At 40.2% G+C, this 19,597-nt stretch overlaps 1 protein-coding gene across 1 annotated transcript in view; it reads right to left on the bottom strand.

Moving 5' to 3' along the window:
- MAP4K3 (mitogen-activated protein kinase kinase kinase kinase 3) overlaps positions 1 to 19,597 on the bottom strand; it is a gene marked incomplete in the record, with an annotated part of 123,200 nt that overhangs the window by 90,545 nt on the left and 13,058 nt on the right. Inside the window, 3 exon segments of the mRNA XM_034764013.1 lie at positions 5,224 to 5,288; positions 10,903 to 10,993; positions 14,594 to 14,651. Coding sequence (XP_034619904.1) covers positions 5,224 to 5,288; positions 10,903 to 10,993; positions 14,594 to 14,651 — 214 coding nt within the window.

Genomic DNA, 19,597 nt, shown 5'->3' on the forward strand with positions numbered 1-19,597 from the left:
CATATTTCTTTGTTTAGAAAACTCCAGGCAATAGTGTATGGTCTCTTGCCTTTTTTTTTGTTTTGGGAAAACTTTGATTCCATTTTATTCTTCTAGTCTGAAAGTCTTGAGGTCTCTCTCAAATGGGGCATTTCTTTAGTTATATAGGATGAGATTTTTTTGGATTAATAATTTTTGGTTGTTTGAGAAAATAACATGTTATAATTCTCATTTAGTATGTGTATGTTGCTTAGGAAATATAAATGAAGTACCTCATACACAAAAAGAACAGGAGTACTTGTGGCACCTTAGAGACTAACAAAATTTATTAGAGCATAAGCTTTCGTGGGCTACTGCCCACTTCTTCGGGCATCTATATGCATCCGAAGAAGTGGGCAGTAGCCCACGAAAGCTTATGCTCTAATAAATTTTGTTAGTCTCTAAGGTGCCACAAGTACTCCTGTTCTTTTTGTGTATGAGGTACTTCATTTATATTTCCTAAGCAACATACACATACTAAATGAGAATTATAACATGTTATTTTCTCAAACAACCAAAAATTATTAATCCAAAAAAATCTCATCCTATATAACTAAAGAAATGCCCCATTTGAGAGAGACCTCAAGACTTTCAGACTAGAAGAATAAAATGGAATCAAAGTTTTCCCAAAACAAAAAAAAAGGCAAGAGACCATACACTATTGCCTGGAGTTTTCTAAACAAAGAAATATGTATCTTGTAAATAATTAAGACATATGGTTATATTTATTTTATAAGAAAAGACCTATAATTCATTTACATATTCAAAATTGAGTTTTCAAGTTCTCTACTAATCTATGGTATAAATCAAATATCTTATTTAATGCAATTATGCACACACGACTACGGGGAAGATAGAAGGTGCTAACCTCCTTTTAAACAATTCTGGAATAACTTGAGCCAGATGACAGAATAATTCTACATTTTGTGGAAGCTATTATACAGGATCTTCTCTTTAGCAAAAGATAGAGTAACTCCTAAGGTATGCAACATGATTCTTTCAGATGATTCAGATGTTTTTGGTCCTTTTATTTTTCCCTGAAGACTAACAATTATGTACAAATTAGAATGTTAGCTACCTGTAGTGTTTCTCTGCTAACATAGGCAATCTGCTGTTCTGAAAGTGGTCCAGTCACTGCAAGAAAGAAAATATTTTGCTTTTACAAAAAGAGAGTTTTTTTTAATTTTTTTCCTGGTGGTGTATTTCAGTGCCCTGCAGACACACACAGAAGCACTAGTCTACGTTCTGTGGTTCCAGATGTATCATTTTTACCCTGAAAGTAAATAATTCTAAAAGAATAGCAACCCTCTTCACTAACTTTTCCAATCTGACAAAGTAAACAGAAGAAATATGGATGGAAGCTGGAATTTCTCAAAGAGGATTAAGAGAGTTAAGGTGCTCACGTCCCACTGAAATCCAATAGGAGCTGGGTGTTTAACTCCCTTAGGCTCCTTTGAAACTCCCAGCCGTCACACAAAACACCACTTTGCAATATGAAACTTGAGAACAAATCTAAATCTGTCTTCCAAAATGTAACTCCTATTTTATTTCAAGATCCTCAATAAAGGGAAGCATGGAGTTCTGGAATCAGGTCAATCTCGATATCTAAATGACACCAATTTTTCTAAAAATTCATGGGTACTTTGAGAAATCTAATTACCTGGGAACTAGAGTATACTGAAATCCTTTGGTGTTACCTCTTAGGGTACACCTACATTGCAACAGAAAAACAGCGGCGCCAAGTCTCAGAGCCCAGGTCAACTGACTCGGGATCACAGGGTTCAGGCTGCCAGGCTAAAAATTGTAGGGTAGATCAAGGGTCTCAAAGTCCCGGCCCGAGAACCTCCCCACTGTGGCCCTTGGAAGAGAGAGACGCATGCAGCCACACTGCCGGCAAAGTCTGTTGCAGGCACTGCTCCCCACAGCTCCCATTGGGTGGGGGAGAGGGACAGAGACACCATCACTAGTCGCCAGGCAGAGTCAGCATCACTTTTTTCCACAATGAATTTAAACGAGTCCAAATACCGAACACAAGTATCTGCTGCACACCTTGCTGCAATCCTGAAGGTTTCAACTGCTCCATCACTGAGGCCAAACATCAACAAACTGACAGAACTGAAGCGTTGCCAGGTGTCTGGCAAACACTAAAAACTCTCTGGCAGGCGAAGAACTGTATAAAGTTGCATGACAGTTTTATTATTTCTAACAAATTAGAAATAAAAAATACAATATAAATGTTTTCTTTTCTGAACATCATCTTCAGTGACATTATTGGCCCGCTGGTAGGATTTGAGGACTGGCCCTGACCCTAAAGTAAATTGAGTTTGAGACCCCTGCCTTAGGGTATGGCTACACTGGAACTAAGTACCACCTGCTGCTGCCTGTGACAGCTTGCAGGGCTCAAGCTAAGGGGCTATTTAACTGCGGTGTAAATGTTTGGGTGTGGGTGGGAGCCCGGGCTCTGAGACCCCATAAGGGGATAGAGTCCCAGAGCCTGGGCTCCAGTCCACGCCCAAACATCTACACTGCAACTGAACAGTTGCTTAGCTCGAGCCCCATGGGCCCAAGTCAGCTGACATGAGTCAGCAGTGGGTGTTTAACTGTAGTATAGACGTAACCTGAGGATTTAATTGTTGAGGCCCAAGGTCTGTTTGGACTGAGACACAGCTTGGAAATTAGTGAAATGAGTACAGAGTCTTCTACTCTAAATAGCAGGGTTGAAGCCAAAATCAGTAGTGACAGGAAAGCATTACTACAGGACATCTGTTCAGCCACTTATGTGAAGTGAGCTCATTTCCTGGTGAGCAGGTCTTTCACATCACAAAAACTATCACCACGATTAATGCTCTTCTCAATGTTAGCAGAAATGCCAAGGACTGACTTGGCCACTTGTAACTTCTTGGGTCATTATAACAATCTGTGCATGTAAAACGATCCTTCAGCTTAATTACTGTTATGAGATAAACCTGAATGTCTGTATGCTGTTTTACTCTTCCAGTGCAGAAGATTAAGCTACTGGGTGGGAAATTGTGGGATAAATATGAAATTAAAGAATTAGAATTAGCTTAAGTTTGATTAATATATATGTGTTGTAAAGAAAGGCCCTCACTAGCAAGTAGAAGACAGGCCTTGAAAATAATGAGTTATAAGGCCAGAAGGAATGTAGTAGGGAGGAGGATGCCTGGTTCAAAGATTAACTAACGAGATAAGGGAAATTTTCTAAAAAGGCAGCTTCTGACTGATAGGGGTGACTGCAGATGGTTTTAAATAAGACCAAAAAAATCTGTCTTAAAGGGACCCTGCATAAACCTTCCCACCCCCCATACCAGTGTTAAACCCTATGTGAACCCAGGTGCAATGGAAAAAACTGCTGGGTCAACGAGGAGGGGAAGAAAGGCCTTGGGAAGATAGGAGGTTGTAAATCTTATCTGGATTAAGACTAAAAAATAAGGGTGAACTGTCTCAAACGGGTTTTAGCTGAAGACAGTAATTGGCTATGATATCACTTGTCTGTTAAAGGGTATAAAAAAGTAAACTCTTAAAAGGGTTCATTGCTAGAAACTGTATGACCAAATTGAAGCCGACTAACATAGGTCTGAACACCTCTGAGTTTAGCCTGTTTGTAAGTATCTTGAGCTAATACTTATCAATGTTCTGTTACTGTTTGGATGTAGTAAATTGCTTATTATTTAGGCATTGTAATCATGTTTAGAGCAATTATATAAATACCTATTTGACCTTTGGAGTTAATAAAGGAATTTATGGTTAAACTAGTGTTGTGGTAATAGCCAGCATAAGTAATAATTCCAACAGAAGTTTTTGCAATTTAGATGTTGGTGGCTTGAAAGTTCCTAGGGTGGACCTTTATCTGGAAAGACTGTTTCAGGGCTGCAATTAAATCCCCATTTGTTACCCCTTTCGTCTGGAATATTGTCCCTTTCATGCAGGTCCTGGTGCAAGAATGAAGAATCCTTGTTCTTAGATTTCCATTATCCTAACATTTTTCAAAGCCTGTTCTAACAAAAATATGTATTTCTATCAACTAATGTATTCTTGCCATTGTGTGATAGATAGGGCTGTAAGAAAATTACAGGCTGCAATTTTGTTGCAAAAACTACAACTTTTACCTTTTACAGTTACCATAAATTTCAGTGGCATTGTGACCCTGTGTGCCAGATTGCACCACTCGCTCATATTTGCCCCAGGCACCCTGCCATCATGCTGGCCTTTGAGAGCCAAGCAGGACACGAGTCATATTTTCTGTGCTGCTGCCCTACTTTGGAAGGTAGTCTTCATGCCTTGAACCACAGCTTTAACAAACTGTGGCAACAATTTTTGAACAAAAAAGTCAACTTTTTTACAGCCTTAGCAATAGATTTAACTAATGTAATGCAAATAAAACTAGCAATTAACATTCCCCATTCAGCTAAGACCCTTTTCAACTGGGCTGTACTCTTGTCCATCAGTGAAACCTTTCACTTTTGCAACAATATGTGGTGTTTTCAGAGGACTGCGCATTTCACTGCTACCTTATCGTTCCCCTCCCAGCTCCTAACTGTTTTGCTCACCTGTTGCATGTAATCTTAAACCATATTTTGTAAACTGATTGAAGCAGGGATTATCTTTGTATTTTGCATCTGTACAGCACCCAGCATGAAGCCCTGATTCCTGTTCCTTCCTCTAAGCACTATTCTAATACAAATATCAATATACATGACAATCTCTCTATGCAAGCAACACCATTCATGACAATAGATCCATTATACCAGCTATCAGCAGGTAATAGTGTGTAATATAATAAAGCCAAGCTCATATGAACTTGGAAGAAAAGTGGATATATGCTAAAACTGCATGACTGGAAGCATGTTCTTCATTTTATTTTTTACATTAGAAATATTGTAAAATTAAAGAAACGAGTAGTATATCAAAACACACAAGTTATTTCTGTCTTACCAGCCCTTCTTTAAAAATATATAGTAAATTTTGTTTGTTTTGGCAAACTGGTACTTTTCTAATATGTAAACTATTTGTCCTTAAACAAGTTAAAATGGTCATTAAATGGTTATAATATATATTAGATCCTAAGACACAGGTAAACAATGCTGACCATTTAAAAATTTTCATTTTTAACCCTGTAAATACTGTAACTATACATTGGTCTAACAAGTTATATTTAGCTTTCACAGATGCACAGTGATGGCTTACCATGATAAATATCCTGTAGAGAACCACCTCCACAGAACTCCATGCAAATCCATAGCTTATCTCGCCTAAAAAGTAAAAGCCTTTATTAGCCTTCCATATTTACAACTTGGCCTATTAAAGATAATTCAAAAGTCTTAAACATTAAGCAACAGAATATAACAAGCCTACATATTATGCAAGTACAAATGAAAACAGAAAGTATCGGATACTAAAAATACGCACTTTAAACAAACATCCAAGAACTTCCCCCAATTTATTGCATTAATGTGAACAATAAGAATGAAGCATGTGTGTGCTTTAAAATGCCTCAGAATTGAATACCAAGGGAAATTAATTTCCTACTCACTGGCTAATTTGCTTTCTATGGTAACAGTTGAGAGAATGCAAACCCTGGGTTACTACCACTCCCTCGATCGGACTGGCAGGATAACAGCTAATCACTACCCAAGGGTTTCCCCACTCTAAAACCAGAAGAATGGAATGATCAGCTAGTTCTCACAAAGGCTTACTTTACAGAAGACACAATTGGAGAAAATTTGAACACTAAAACAACAGAGCTTCTTTTTTTTTTCCACTGATAATGTAACTTTTAAAAAATTTATAAAAATTACTTTTAGAAGTGTTATGGAAGACACAAGTCTAATATGGTGCACTTTAGAAACACAAAGCGATATAAAGTCCATCACAACCACTATCAGAAATGAAAGATAAAAAGAATACATATCTTCAGTGAATGACAATTTAAAATGCAAAGTGCTCTTTTCTCTATCAATAAAACTGATTGAATCAAATGAACCCGAGTATAAAAAGAGCTATAAAATTCGGATTCATCCTATCCTAAGACAGTAATGCCCTGAGCCGTAACTAACTGAGTGGGTTCATCCCACACAGAGTACAAGTAAAGAATTGTTAATAAGTGTGTTCAGTACACCAACTAGAATTAGTTACAGAGTTGTTGCTAAGCCAGTGCCCGCTCTAGCTAAGGCCATAAGCATTAGCTAAGAACTGACAAACTCACAGCTGGAAACCAAACCAGCTCACCTGTAGGTTAGTTTTGTTCAAAACAGATATTATTCTTATAATAATGTATTTAATGTTTAGGCTCTATTAAATGTTTGTAAATTGCTGCATGCATTAACCTCACTTGTAACGTCTGTATTCCACTTCATAAAGAAATACACAAGTTTTGCTTTAAAACTTTGAAAATGTTTGCTCTGAACTTGTGAACCCAAGCACAGGGATCAACAACCTCTCCTCCCCCGGCCCATTAAGGAGGTCTATCAAGATTAAATAGACCATTAAGAAACATGACAATACAAGGATTGGTAAATGACCCTATAACACTTTGGAAATGCTATGTGCAAGGGAGCTCTTCCCATAGACCAGAAGACCAAATATAAAAGATAAAACAGGGTTACGAGGAAATTTGTTATCTCTTTGCTGTTTGCACTCTCACAGGGCCAGAGACGATAAACTTAGGCAGAGATCCCCAGGGGTTACCCCTAGGTCCTCCCTGAAAGACATTTTGAATTGACAGATTACTACATCTCTGTCATCTTTACGAATCAGACACGGTAACTCATTTGTGTATATATGCTTGCTTGCTTTAACCTATAAATAACTCATTTCTTTTTCCTAATTAATAAACCTTTAGACAGTTTATTATAGGATTGGCTACCGGCATTATCTTTGGTGCAAGATCTAGGGAACCAACTGATATGGGGTAAGTACTTGTCTCTTGGGACTGGAAGCAACCTGAATAGTGAGAGATTTTTGGTGTAACTGTCCAGATTGCTTGGGTGACAAGATAGACAGGAGAGCCCAAGGGGTCTATCTGTGACTCCATGATAAGACTAGTACAGTGATCCAGGAGTTCATACTTGTTACTGATTTGGCGAAATCTAATTATAGAACATACCACCAGTTTGGGGTGTCAGCACTGTTTTTGACAGTCTGCTCAGAGGTAGGCACTCACGGTCATGAGTCTCTCCAGTGTGACAGTTACCTTTTCTAGATAGGTCTATTTTAATTACTATAGCGCAGATTAATAAAATAACAAACATGAGGACAAGGAGAGAGGATAGAATTGTGATAACATACTAACTTTGTTTCCTGACTGAAAAAATCAAGGATAAAACACTTCCAAAAAACAAATTAGAAGAAAGTATTCAAATACTGAAATTGTTCTTCTTTCATTTTGGTGCTAAACCTCTCTATTCCGACCTTCCCCTCCTACATCCTTTTTTAAGCCACTCTCAACCTCTACCAGTTTCTCTCGCCTTCTCCTGCATAGGACTCTAACCCTTTCTCTTGACAAATCACAAGATCGTCTGCTCACTCTACCTTCTCACAGTAGTCTGTCTGGCAGCAGCTCCCAACAGTTAAATATATTCCCAGACAAAATGTTTTGTTAAAACGGAGTTAAAGGTTGAAAGCACACCACAGTAATTTAAGGATTAAAAACGGCCTTACAAAAATGCTGTAATTTTTTTTTTTTTTTTTTTTTTAAAAGAGACCAACAAGCAACAGAAACCCAAACAATTCATAGTTAAGGTTAAATTTATATTTGTAGTTAAGGTTAAATTGTGTGTGTGTGTGTGTGTGTGTGTCTGTGTGTGTATAAATTAATAAATAATAATCAATTGATGAATAATTATATAATAATTAAAAAACCTCTCTCATATGTATACATACACATGTGTGTATATATACGTGTATATATACACACATATATATATACACACACACACACACAAAATTTTAAAAAAGGGGGGAGAGATAGCTCAGTGGTTTGAGCACTGGCCTACTAAACCCAGGGTTGTGAGTTCAATCCTTGAGAGGGCAACTTAGGAACCTGGGGCAAAATCAGTACTTGGTCCTGCTAGTGAAGGCAGGGAGCTGGACATGACGAGCTTTCGGGGTCCCTTCCAGTTCTGTGAGATAGGTATATCTCCATATATTATTATTATATTATATTTGAAAGTATGGACAACATTCACAGTTAAAACACCCCAACAATCTTAACTCTGTCTTTAGGGTGATGCTTGTCTTCTTTGGCCCTTTCATACCTAAGAACAGCCATACTGGGTCAGACCAAAGGTCCATCTAGCCCAGTATCCTGTCTTCCAACACTGGCCAATGCCAGGTGCTTCAGAGGGAATGAACAGAAAAGGTAATCATCCAGTGATCCATACCTTGCCGCTCATTCCCAGTTTCTGGCAAACAGAGGCTAGGGACACTTCAGAGTACGGTTTTGCATCCCTGTCCATCCTGGCTAATAGCCATTGATGGACCTATCCGCCATGAACTTATCTAGTTCTTTTTTGAATCCTGTTATAGTCTTGGCCTTCACAACATCCTCTAGCAAAGAGTTCCATAGGTTGACTGTGTATTATGTGAAGAAATATTTCCTTTTGTTCATTTTAAACCCACTGCCTATACCTAGGATATGATCCTGAAACCCTCATCCATCAGATCAAGAGTTTGCAGGGTCAGGCTCCTACATGTACTCTCCTTAGGGAGAGTGAGGCAGTATATAGAACATTCATAAGGGACCCATATAAGCCTCAAAATTACATAAAATAGTAATGCAATGTTGTTGTAGCCCCGTTGGTCCCGGGATATTAGAGACACAAGGTGGGCAAGGTAATATCTTTTACTGGACCAATAAAAGATATTACCTCACCCACCTTGTCTCTCTCTAATAAGATAGTAATGACATTTTATTGTTAAGATTTAAAGTCCGTTTCTAGCCGTGTAGGGCCAGGAGATAACAGACTTTAAACTCATGACCATTTTAGATACCAAAAAAAAAAAAAAAAAATCTGTCATTAGTGAGAGACTGAAGCTTGTCCATCTTGGACAGCAGGCAGCATATACACACGCTATTGTAATATACACATACACTTATCAAAATTGAATCAAGCAAACATTTAGAAACGACTATATTAATAAAGTATGACAAGATTTTCTATCCAGTTTCTAAATGTAGGGACATCATTTCTAGCATGGACTTTTCATTACAACTGAAAACAAATAGGCATTACTTTACCTGCATCATAATCAAACCCTTTTTATAACTGTATTTCAAAAGTTTGCCCTGACCACTTATTTTTTGGAAAACTTACATATACAAAAACAGCATAAGAAAAAGTTATACTTCAAAAGTCATGTTCAGAGAAAAACCCACAATGATGCGGCCACCCACACACAGGTGGTGAAAAGGTTAATATGGACCTAAGAGGCCAATTATCACATCTGGTTGCATCTGGAGGGTGGGCCAGGTCCAAATAAAGAGAAGTCTCAGCGGGAGGAGGAGCTGGTTAGTTTCTATGGGCCTGTCTACCCTTAAAATGCTGCAGTGGCATCACTGCACCTGCGCCACTGTAGCAAAGACACTAGCTATGCCAACGGGAGGGCTTCTCCGGTCAACGTAGGTAATCCATCTCCGAGAGGCAGTAGCTAGGTCAATGGGAGAATTCTAGCGTCGATAGAGCGCTGTCTACATCAGAGGTCAGGTCAGTTTAACTGCATCTCTCAGTAGTGTGGATTTTTCACACCCCTAAGCAATGTAGTTAAAGTGACCTTATTTCCTAGTGCAGACCAGGCCTATAAAGAGAAGAAGTCCAAACGAGAAGGAAGCTGGGTCTCTCAATCTCTGGGCAGTAAAGAGGAGAGGAGGGTGGGAGACAGCAGCAGAGATTAAGGAGACTCCTGCACTGAGCCCCAGAAAAGGCCAACTGATATTATTATATCTTTATTATAACCCTAATCACTTTTGCTAAGTATTCCATAACACCTTGCATTAGCAGAAGTGAACTTTGGCTTAAGTAGATGGGAAAGCTGTCAGGACCAGGACATACTACATCAATAGGTAGGGAGTTATTCTCACAGACCAATGCTAGTATCCAAAACAAAGATAAGGAAAGGAACAGAACAATAATTTAAGGAATTGGGACAAGCTGATGGGTTGGATTTTAATGACATGTAAAGAGATGTGTAATTTATAAAATCACCTTATAAATACTAACAGCTGAGATGTGTAACTTTGGGAGCACATCTGCATAAGGGGAATGTAACAATGCTGCATGACGCAGCTTTCTGGAGACTGGTATAGTATTGAACCTTTTTCCTGTACTATATATAGCAATAATCCTGACGGCTACTGGCTGGTCACTTGAATAGACTTCATAACGAACCAAAGTGTGGTCAAGCAATTGACTACAATTTATTAACAAGTGACAGAGTCAAGACCTCTAAATATGCTAAAAACTGCTATCAAAGGACAGGATGAAAATAAAATACAGAACTGAAATACGCATTACCTTCAGATATCAAAGAGAACCCCAAAATACAAACATTAGTGGCCTTCAGAAATGTAAAGTTTCAGTTTTCTATGTACCACAATATAATAATGTCTGTGATTAATACTTATGTTAGAACTACTGTTCCAAATGCAAGAGAATCACCTCCTCCTCAATTTTTCCTCAGAATTTCCTATCATCAAATAGCCACGGATTTTTTTTTGGCAAAGTCTAGTTTACTCCATGTAAACCTCATTTGAAGATGTAATTTAATACAAATTAAAAGATATAAATTATGTTTTGCTATGGATCATTCCTTTTCAGAGAGGTAGCACTACAGCATTTTTGAAATGAGCAAAAGAAACAAAAATTGTACCTGAGATAGCTGCCAAAATAAGCAACTATGTTTGAATGCTTACAGTCTTTCATCATAATGATTTCCTGCTGCACAACAGCAAAATCTTCCCCTGAAGAAGAAAACAATTGATATTTTTGTAGTTTTATTTAAATATCCATCCCTCTGAGTTTGGCTTTCAACATTTTTTTTTTATCTGAAGAGCTTTGGTAATTATCAGACTTTGTAATTATCTTCATTTTATATTCATGTACATTTATATAATACAGCACTTTGTAAGCCAGCACAAGTTCCAAAAACTAAGGGAATAATAGGTAAGTATATTCTTCAAATCAGGATGGAGCCCTAGTCCACTACTTGACACCTCTTAGGACAGTAACCACAGCTCTTCTCAACCCCTTTTTAAATCCAATTACTCTTTATTTAAAGGGTAGAATTTACTCTAATACCTGTGTAGATTCTCTTGGGGGAAGCTCTGCTAGTAGAGACCAAGCAAGTTTATATTATATATGAAGGTTAGAAGTTGGTAATAGTAATTTTGTATGTTAATAACAATGTTCCCGTTTATAGTCAGTCCTAAAAGTGAACAGCTTCCTGGTTGTTTGCTCAAGAGTCTCTGCTATCCTTGGCAGGAATTGATGTACATAGAAAGTTCCTCACTTAATTCTTTTCCCTGGCACCTTGCTGTGTGGGTCTCCAGATGTACTATCAATAATCTATGTTCTTGAAATATGGCAAAACTTGTTACCTCTAACCACCATCTAGATCCATCTTGGATTATCTTCCTATAGAGAAANAAACTAAACGTACATCTTACAGCATCTGTTATGCTCATCAAGTCTAATCAGACCAGTCCTCAGCCCTAAAACACTTTATGATATGTAAATGAGATACACTTTGTAGAATCCAATCATATACACAATTAATACATAGTTCTATTGTAGTGGCCCACCAGGTCTACTTTAGCTTTCCATTCAAAAGCTGAACTTTTCTAAGTGCTCTAAAATCTGCATGGTTACTCAGACTGACTTGAAATCTGGTATGCCTCGTGAGCAGAGATCCTAGAAATCCGTTTGCCATGGAAAAAACACAGAATTTGCATTTTTACAGGGAATCTTTAGTTTTTACATTTTGTGAAAAAATAAAAACATATATTAACTAAATATTACTGGAAGTACCAGTGTCACTTATTCCAAAGGTTCTCAAATTAGCGAGCACACCCCCATGGCAAGAGGGGGAAGGGTACGTGAGAAGCTGCTGGTGGCAGCGTTGCCTTCAGAGGCTTGGCCAGCAGCCACCGCTCTCTGGCCGCCCTGAAGGCAGAGTGGAGAACGGCAGCTGCTGGCCGGGCACCCAGCTCTGAAGACAGTGCCACCACCAGCAAGCACAGAAGTAAGGGTAGCATAGTATGGTATTACCACCCTTACTTCTCCACTACTGCTGCTGGCGGCACTGCCTTCAGAGCTGGGCGGCCGGAGAGCAATTCTATTAATTGTATTATGATTGATGGCACTGGTAGGCTTCGGAATTGTTTAAAAATTGTAAATATATCAATAAAACATTGTGTTGAACTCATACCTATATATATTGTGGCTAGGGAATCTAAAGTTCAGCATTTCATTTAATCATGGTAAAACATGGATTTTTATGCTTTTTTATTGGAGAATTTTGGTTTTTTTAATCATGGAAAACTAGGATCCTGCTCATGAGGAGACTCTGGCTAGGGTTAGTGAACCAAATTTGGGGTAATTTGACCAAGGGGTTCCTGAGATACAGCTTTTAAACAGGGGGGTGGAAAGCTTTCTTAAGGTTGACATTTTCCTGAATGTTTTATTGGGAATCAAACCACGGCTCTGATCCTGGCACAGGGATCTCAACTGCTTGAGAGTTAGCCCCAGCTAGTTCTTGGCACCCACTACTCTTTTGGGGGGAGCGAAATTCAGTAAAATATTCTCCAAAGAGTTTAGCGCACACACTCAATGGATTACACTGAGCATTACAGGACAGAGCCAACAGGATAGCTCAACGGGATAAGCAGTAGTCCTTTGAACCCCACCCACCAAGTGTCAGTTCAAAACCCACTTGGGGAAGAAATCTGGAAAAAATTTTGTCGGCATTTTATTCAAAGCTTTTTTGGGGGGGTGGGGGGTATTTTATGTAAGGGGAATTTAATCAAAGTAATTCTTGGGGGGGGGGCGGGGAATTACACACTCAAACACTAAGTCTGCTCCCAAAACCAGTCCCAAAAGTTGTTAAATTTTACAGCCCTTCACTCTTACCCAAAATATTCCATTTAACACTACTACACTTTCACTTACCCATCATTAAACCCACCAACTGCTCTCATATCCACTGCACTGCTGATAATCTGCATGGCAAGACCACCCCTGTGCCCCCTATTGACAACCTGCACAATTCAGTGCTGGAATGCTGAACAGTAGATCCCACCTTACACTAAACTGAAGCTTTAAAAAGTTTCCTTTTAAACGTTTTGCACCCATTGTTTGCTCATTTCTAGTAAAGCTTCTTAGAATATATCTACACTCATAGGTGCCAACTCCGTGGGTACTCCAGGGTTGGAGCACCCACGGAAAAAAAATTAGTGGGTGCTTAGCAGCCAAGCTCCCCTCCCACCCACCCAGCGCCTCCCCCCCCGACAATCAACTCCCCCCACTCACTGAAAGCTGTTCCGCAGAGTGCAGGAGGTGCTGGGAGAGCAGAGGAGGAGCAGGGACAGGGCAAACTCAGGGGTAGGGAGGGGAGGGGACGGAACTGGGTGGGAAAAGGTGGGGCGGGAGTTGAGTGGGAGCAGGGCCTTGGGGGAAGAGATGGAGTGGAGGCGGAGCCTGGAGCAGAGCGGGGGTTGAGCATCCCCAGGGAAAGTTGGAAACCGGCACCCTGTGTCTACACTACAACTGAAGGTGTGATTTGCAGCTCAGACAGCTTTAATCTAGCTAGCACACTAAAAACAGACTAGTAATGTGTGTACGTGCCCAGAGGGACTTGGCAGTTTTGTAGAGCCCACACTGAAGACCATGCCACTGTGTCTTTGCTACTATTGTTAGCATGTCAGATTAAACCTAGCACAGATATGCCTATCCAAGGTGCAAATCATACCTTTGAATGCAGCATAGACATACCCACAGTATAGACTTTGTCCAACCTGCTGCTCATTCTAAAAAGATTGTATGTTTACAAAAACATAATTCTTGGACACTTGATTTTCTTTAAGAGGGTGCCTTGATTCCACTCTGCCACCCGTATCTTCCTGATACTAACCTGCATGGTGGGAATATCTGAGAATGCTGTTCTTATATTTATCGGTTATATCTAACGCAAAATACTATACACCCTCTGCAGCATGATATGCAGACACAGATGTAAGACAGGAGTACCACAGCTAGAGTTAGCAATGCAAAACAGTAGGCAAAGCAACACAATAAAAGATTTAAAATAATCTTATGCGTTTTTTTGCACTTCTCTATTTGTGTTCATCCTTCCATTCTTAAAAAAGTAGGTCAATGAAAGAGGGGATGCATAGCAGGAAATTCTGGGGTGAGGGGACCAGAAATTATCCTTATCCTTCTTGATGGGCATTTTTTTTTAACCGTTAATTTTGAAAAATAAGAGCAAACAAAAATGAGCACAACTAAAACATGAAAAATATTCGATGTCTGTAAAGCAGTAAGCTTCAGCACAAGAGGACACTTACCTGGTTCTAGTTTTATTACTTTAATTGCCGCTAGCTCACCCGTGTTAACATTCCGAGCCTATAAAAGAAAAGAGAAAAGTATACTGAAGAATATAAAATTAAGATAACGTGAAGAGTTCATGCCAGAGCAATTAAAAACTCACTACATGAACTAAACATTCATTTAAATTTTTTGAACAAAAGCAGTGTTTTACAAGTCTGTGCTAAATTAAAACATTTTGCAGATTTATATGTTACATCAGATTTACGATTAGTTTAAGGTTAGGGGATTTTTCAGTTAAATGTGTTACTGTAATTAAACGTAATTGGCCATAAATCATCTATTCTGATTAGCTAAATAAACACTGCTGTGCAGTTAGCCCTATTACACTATTTAGAACTTCTTTTAAAGTATGATCCACATGACTGTCTGATAAGCCAAACGTCATTGAGAAGTCCTTGGCTTCAAGAAACCACACACCATAATCCAAACATAATACATATTTTATAATACCCAGCCTTTTTTTTCCCTTCTTGCCCTGCCATCTTTTCAAACAAAATGGTGAACTATGCATTAATTCTTAACCATACTCTGAAGACTGAATTTTGCAATCACAACCTGGAAATCTTTAACGAGTTTTATATGGACATTTCTCTCAAGACTTTTTCATGGTAAATTTATTTTCTAATTACAAAGAAAGCTATCTTGCAAGGACACTAAACAAAATTAATTTGGAATAAAGTGTGTGCTTTGGCATATCAGACATAAATTATGCAGCAAGGGCTATGAATTATGCTGTATTGATGCTCTGTAAATTTGTGACATACTGGGAATTGGGACAGGTTGCTTACAAAATAGTTTCAGCCTACATGGCTCCCAAACTGGGGGATCAGGAGGTATGCAGCAGTAAGTGCACTGTCTTGTTGAAAAGCTGCTTCCATCCAAGGCTCTTGAATCTTGTTGCTTTTAAGACAGTACTTCAACCTTTTCCGCTCTGTATTCTCCTGCTTACCCCTACTTACCTACCCCCACCCACCCACAGTATCTTCTTCCTGTGAAGCCATTAAAATCAGCTAAGGAGTTAGAAGACAGTATGAAAAAAGCCCCCCCCCCCCCCCCCACTGTCCCAGCCTAATATATGCAGCAACTTAATTTTGAGCAGCATCCTAGAAAACTTACATGGCAATTGCTCAGCATCAGAATTACATTATACATTGGGGTGCTGTTATGCAAAAACGTACCTTATATTAGAGTAAAAAATTAATCAAAGCTAAATTTTAAGACGACATTAAAAAGAAACTCAAATATGGTAAACAGCCTCCCCCCTCCCCTAATCATCTAGGACCACTGCTTGGAAGAATTTACTGGTCCTTAAAAGTATTTTGTATAAGACCACCAGTGTGTTTCCAGCCCTGGCAAGTCATGATATAATGCACCATCAGGCTACGTTTAGATTATCAGTTCACTTTTCCACCTTTTCAATTACAACATGATGTTAGCAGATAAAATTTTCAAGTCACTTAAGACCAGCTTTACAAAGGTATTAAGGTGCCTAAAGAAGAAGATATCGATGAGTTGGATTTTTAAAAGTTTCTAGGCATCTATCTGTATCTTTAGGCTCCTAGGTATCTTTATGCATACCGAAGAAGTGGGCTGTAGTCCACGAAAGCTTATGCTCTAATAAATTTGTTAGTCTCTAAGGTGCCACAAGTACTCCTGTTCTTTTTTTAGGTATCTTTAAGCTTCTAAGGGCCAGATTTTTTAAGTCCCACTGATTTACAATAAAACTTAGGGTCCTAGATCATGTTTGAAAATGGGACTTTGGAGATTTTTAAAAAAACTGAGCTGCTATCTCCATCACTATGCTTGTGAAAGCATGAAATTCTACCTATCAAATGATATAAAGTCTCTCCTAACTGTAGTGGTGTGAGAGATGAGCTTGTAAACTCACGTTTGAACTGGAGTTGAGAAAACAGCAAGATGTTAATCAATATGTGAAACAAGACACCTGTCAACCTGCCAAGCCCAGAAATAAATTCTGCAAGCCAGTGGGAAAACACAATAATCTCAGATTTCCATCTTTGGTTTTCTACCCTTAAATTAGAGTGAATAAATAAAGACTCGGCACACCACTTCTGAAAGGTTGCCGACCCTGGTATAGACCAAGCCCCAGGCAAAAATCAGCTAATGACTTTACTTAGCCCTGGGAGAAGCTCTCCCATTGGCATAGGTGGCGTCTTCACTAAGCCGCTACACCGCTGTAAGTGCAAATTAGCCTTTAGTGTTTGGCAGGGACCAAAGTTGCATAAGGGAGAGATGGCTGAAGATCAAACAGGATAAGACAAATAATATTTGTTGGTTAAAAAAGCAACCAGGAAATATGCAGACACTACAAAGGAAGGTCTGCATTCATCTTCTGTTTGCACTTGCAGTCAAACCAACTCCCAGCTACTTCTGATGATCAAGAAATAACAGTGGCCAAGACTGTTTCCCCCCACCCCTCTATTTATATATGGGAGCTTGCAACTGCTTTTTTCAAATGCAAACTTCACTACTGTTGCTCATGCCTTTCTAAACTCAAGATTAGATTATGGCCGGGGTTCTCAAACTTCACTGCACCGCAACCCCCTTCTGACAACAAAAATTACTTCACGACCCCAGGAGGGGTGACCGAAGCCTTAGCCTGCCCAACCCCACTGCCCTGGGTGCTGTGGCCACAGCCCGAGCCCCACCACTCCAGGCAGGGGGGCCAAAGCTGAAGCTCAAGGGCTTCAGCCCCAGTTGGGGGGCCTGCAACCTGAGTCCTGCCACCCAGGGCGGAAACCCTTGGGCTTTGGCCCTGGGTAGTGGGGCTTGGGCTTCAGCCCCGGGCCCCGGCAAGTCTAAGCCAGCCCTGATGACCCCATTCAAAGGTGGTTGTGACCCACTTTGGGGTCCCGAGCCACAGTCTGAGAACCACTGGTTTATGGTGATATGCTCCACATAAAGCTGCATCTTAAATCCATCCAGAAAATCAAACTGATGCAGAAGTCATCTGTCCATTTGTTGACTCATCTCACCATGAGTATATTACAGTTATTTTCCATGATCTGTATTGACTGCTACCTTTTTTCCAGATGGAATTAAAGATGTTGGCATTGGTTTATGCAGCCCTATATGGCTGCATTTGGTAGAAAGCATCCGCATGCAGTCACACTGGCAATTTTGATATGTTCCAAAACCATAGCAAAAATATCTATACTAAGTCAGTCTAAGATCAACACTGCTATAGACTAAACCTTCACATCTGAGGAAGTTTCTCAGCATTTTAAGGCCTCGTCTACAGTGAAAAGTTACGTCATCATAGCTACTTCAGTCAGGGGAGTGAAAAACACATCCAACCAACATAGCTGTGCCAACCTACTCCCCTAGTGCAGAGGCAGCTATGTTGACAGAAGAATGCTTCCGTCAATGTAACTGCCATCATTCATGGCAGTGGTGTTCCTACACCAAACAAAAAAACCCTTTTCCTTGATGTAGGCTGTGTCTACACTATAGTCTCTACAGTGTAGACATAGCCTAAGTAACCTTTGAGAGACATTAGTTCATCAACCAGGGCCTGGGTTACACTACAGTTAGGTCAACATAGGGCAGCTTACGTCGACCTAATTATGTCAGTGTACACACTACAGCCTTGTCCCGCTGACGTGAGTATCCTACTACACCGACATAATAACTCCACCTCCATGAGAGGCACAGGGCTTTTGTCAGTGTAGTTATGGCAATGCATACTTACATAGGCTGTTGGCTGTCTTGTCAATTTCAGGGCTCCAGGCTGGAGCCCTGAAATTGACAAGAAAGCTGGGCAGCTAGAGCCGGGATGCCCCCAGCTGCTCACCCAGCTCCCCGCTCAGAGAGATGAGAAGCCCAGGCGGCTGCCCCCAGCTCTCAGCAGTGAACAGGGAGGCAAGAAGCCCAGGCAGCTGCCTCCTGCTCCCAGTGGGGAGCAGGGAGGTGAGAAGCCCAGAGAGCAGCTGGGCTCCCAGCGGGGAGCTGCACAGAGCTGAGAGCCCTGGCTCTCAGCCCCCCAACACTGCCCCTCTTCAGTCGGTGGAAGCGCTCCTCGGGATGACGTGCACCACCAACAGAAGGGTAGCGTGGACATTAGACATTAAGTACAGAAAGATAGATTTTAAGTGATTATAAGTGGTACTTACCAAAAAAAATAAAAGGTAAGCACAGTGTCTAAAATTTTCAACCTTATTAGACTAGGCAGTATTTGGATCAAGCAGTTTCTCTCACCCCACTGAATGCTGCAGGTAGGTTACAGTTCTTAATACACAGGCTTCCCCTTTAAGCCTGGGACCAGTCTCTTGAGCGCAAGTCTTTGTCTTCCCAGTGTTCTTGTTAATTCCAGCATGGGTGGGGGAGGAGAAAGGCAAAAGCATGATGATACCATACCACTGTCCCCTATTTTATATCCTCAGTCCATGTGCCTGGAAAACACCAGCCCAGACATGTCCGGGCAGGCTTTGCTAAGTCACAGAGCGAAGCAATCCCCCATTGTGTGATGCTTGTACAGCCTGTGACAGTGTACCCCATAAGGCTTTATGGGGAGGGGGTGCTTATAAATGTATGTATGACATAACTGGAATATGTTTTGTGCTGCCTGTGCCATGTAACATATCTCCGTAAGGGTTATGATCTACTATATCTATTCATCCTATTTGTACATATATATCATTTTCTACTCGAGGTTAAGAATATGGGCTGTATGCTTGCCTGATTTCTAAGTAAGCTTTGTGAGGCATTTGGTCAGCTGCTTTAGGAAGGAATTCGCCAGGTTAAGTACCTGATCAGGAGACACTTAGGGAACAATGCATCTTGGAATGCTCCAATCCACATGAGAAGTCTTCCTGGAGACATGCAAGATGCCATGTGGACAATGGCGTCGGCCTGCAAAGACTGAGTCATGCAGGGGCATGTGACTTGCCCAGGTGACTCCAAAACTCCATCTTGGAGCTGGGCTTTGCATAGGAGGGAGG

This window comes from Trachemys scripta, chromosome 3 (genome assembly GCF_013100865.1).
Source record: "Trachemys scripta elegans isolate TJP31775 chromosome 3, CAS_Tse_1.0, whole genome shotgun sequence".
In the NCBI taxonomy this organism is placed as follows: domain Eukaryota; kingdom Metazoa; phylum Chordata; order Testudines; family Emydidae; genus Trachemys; species Trachemys scripta.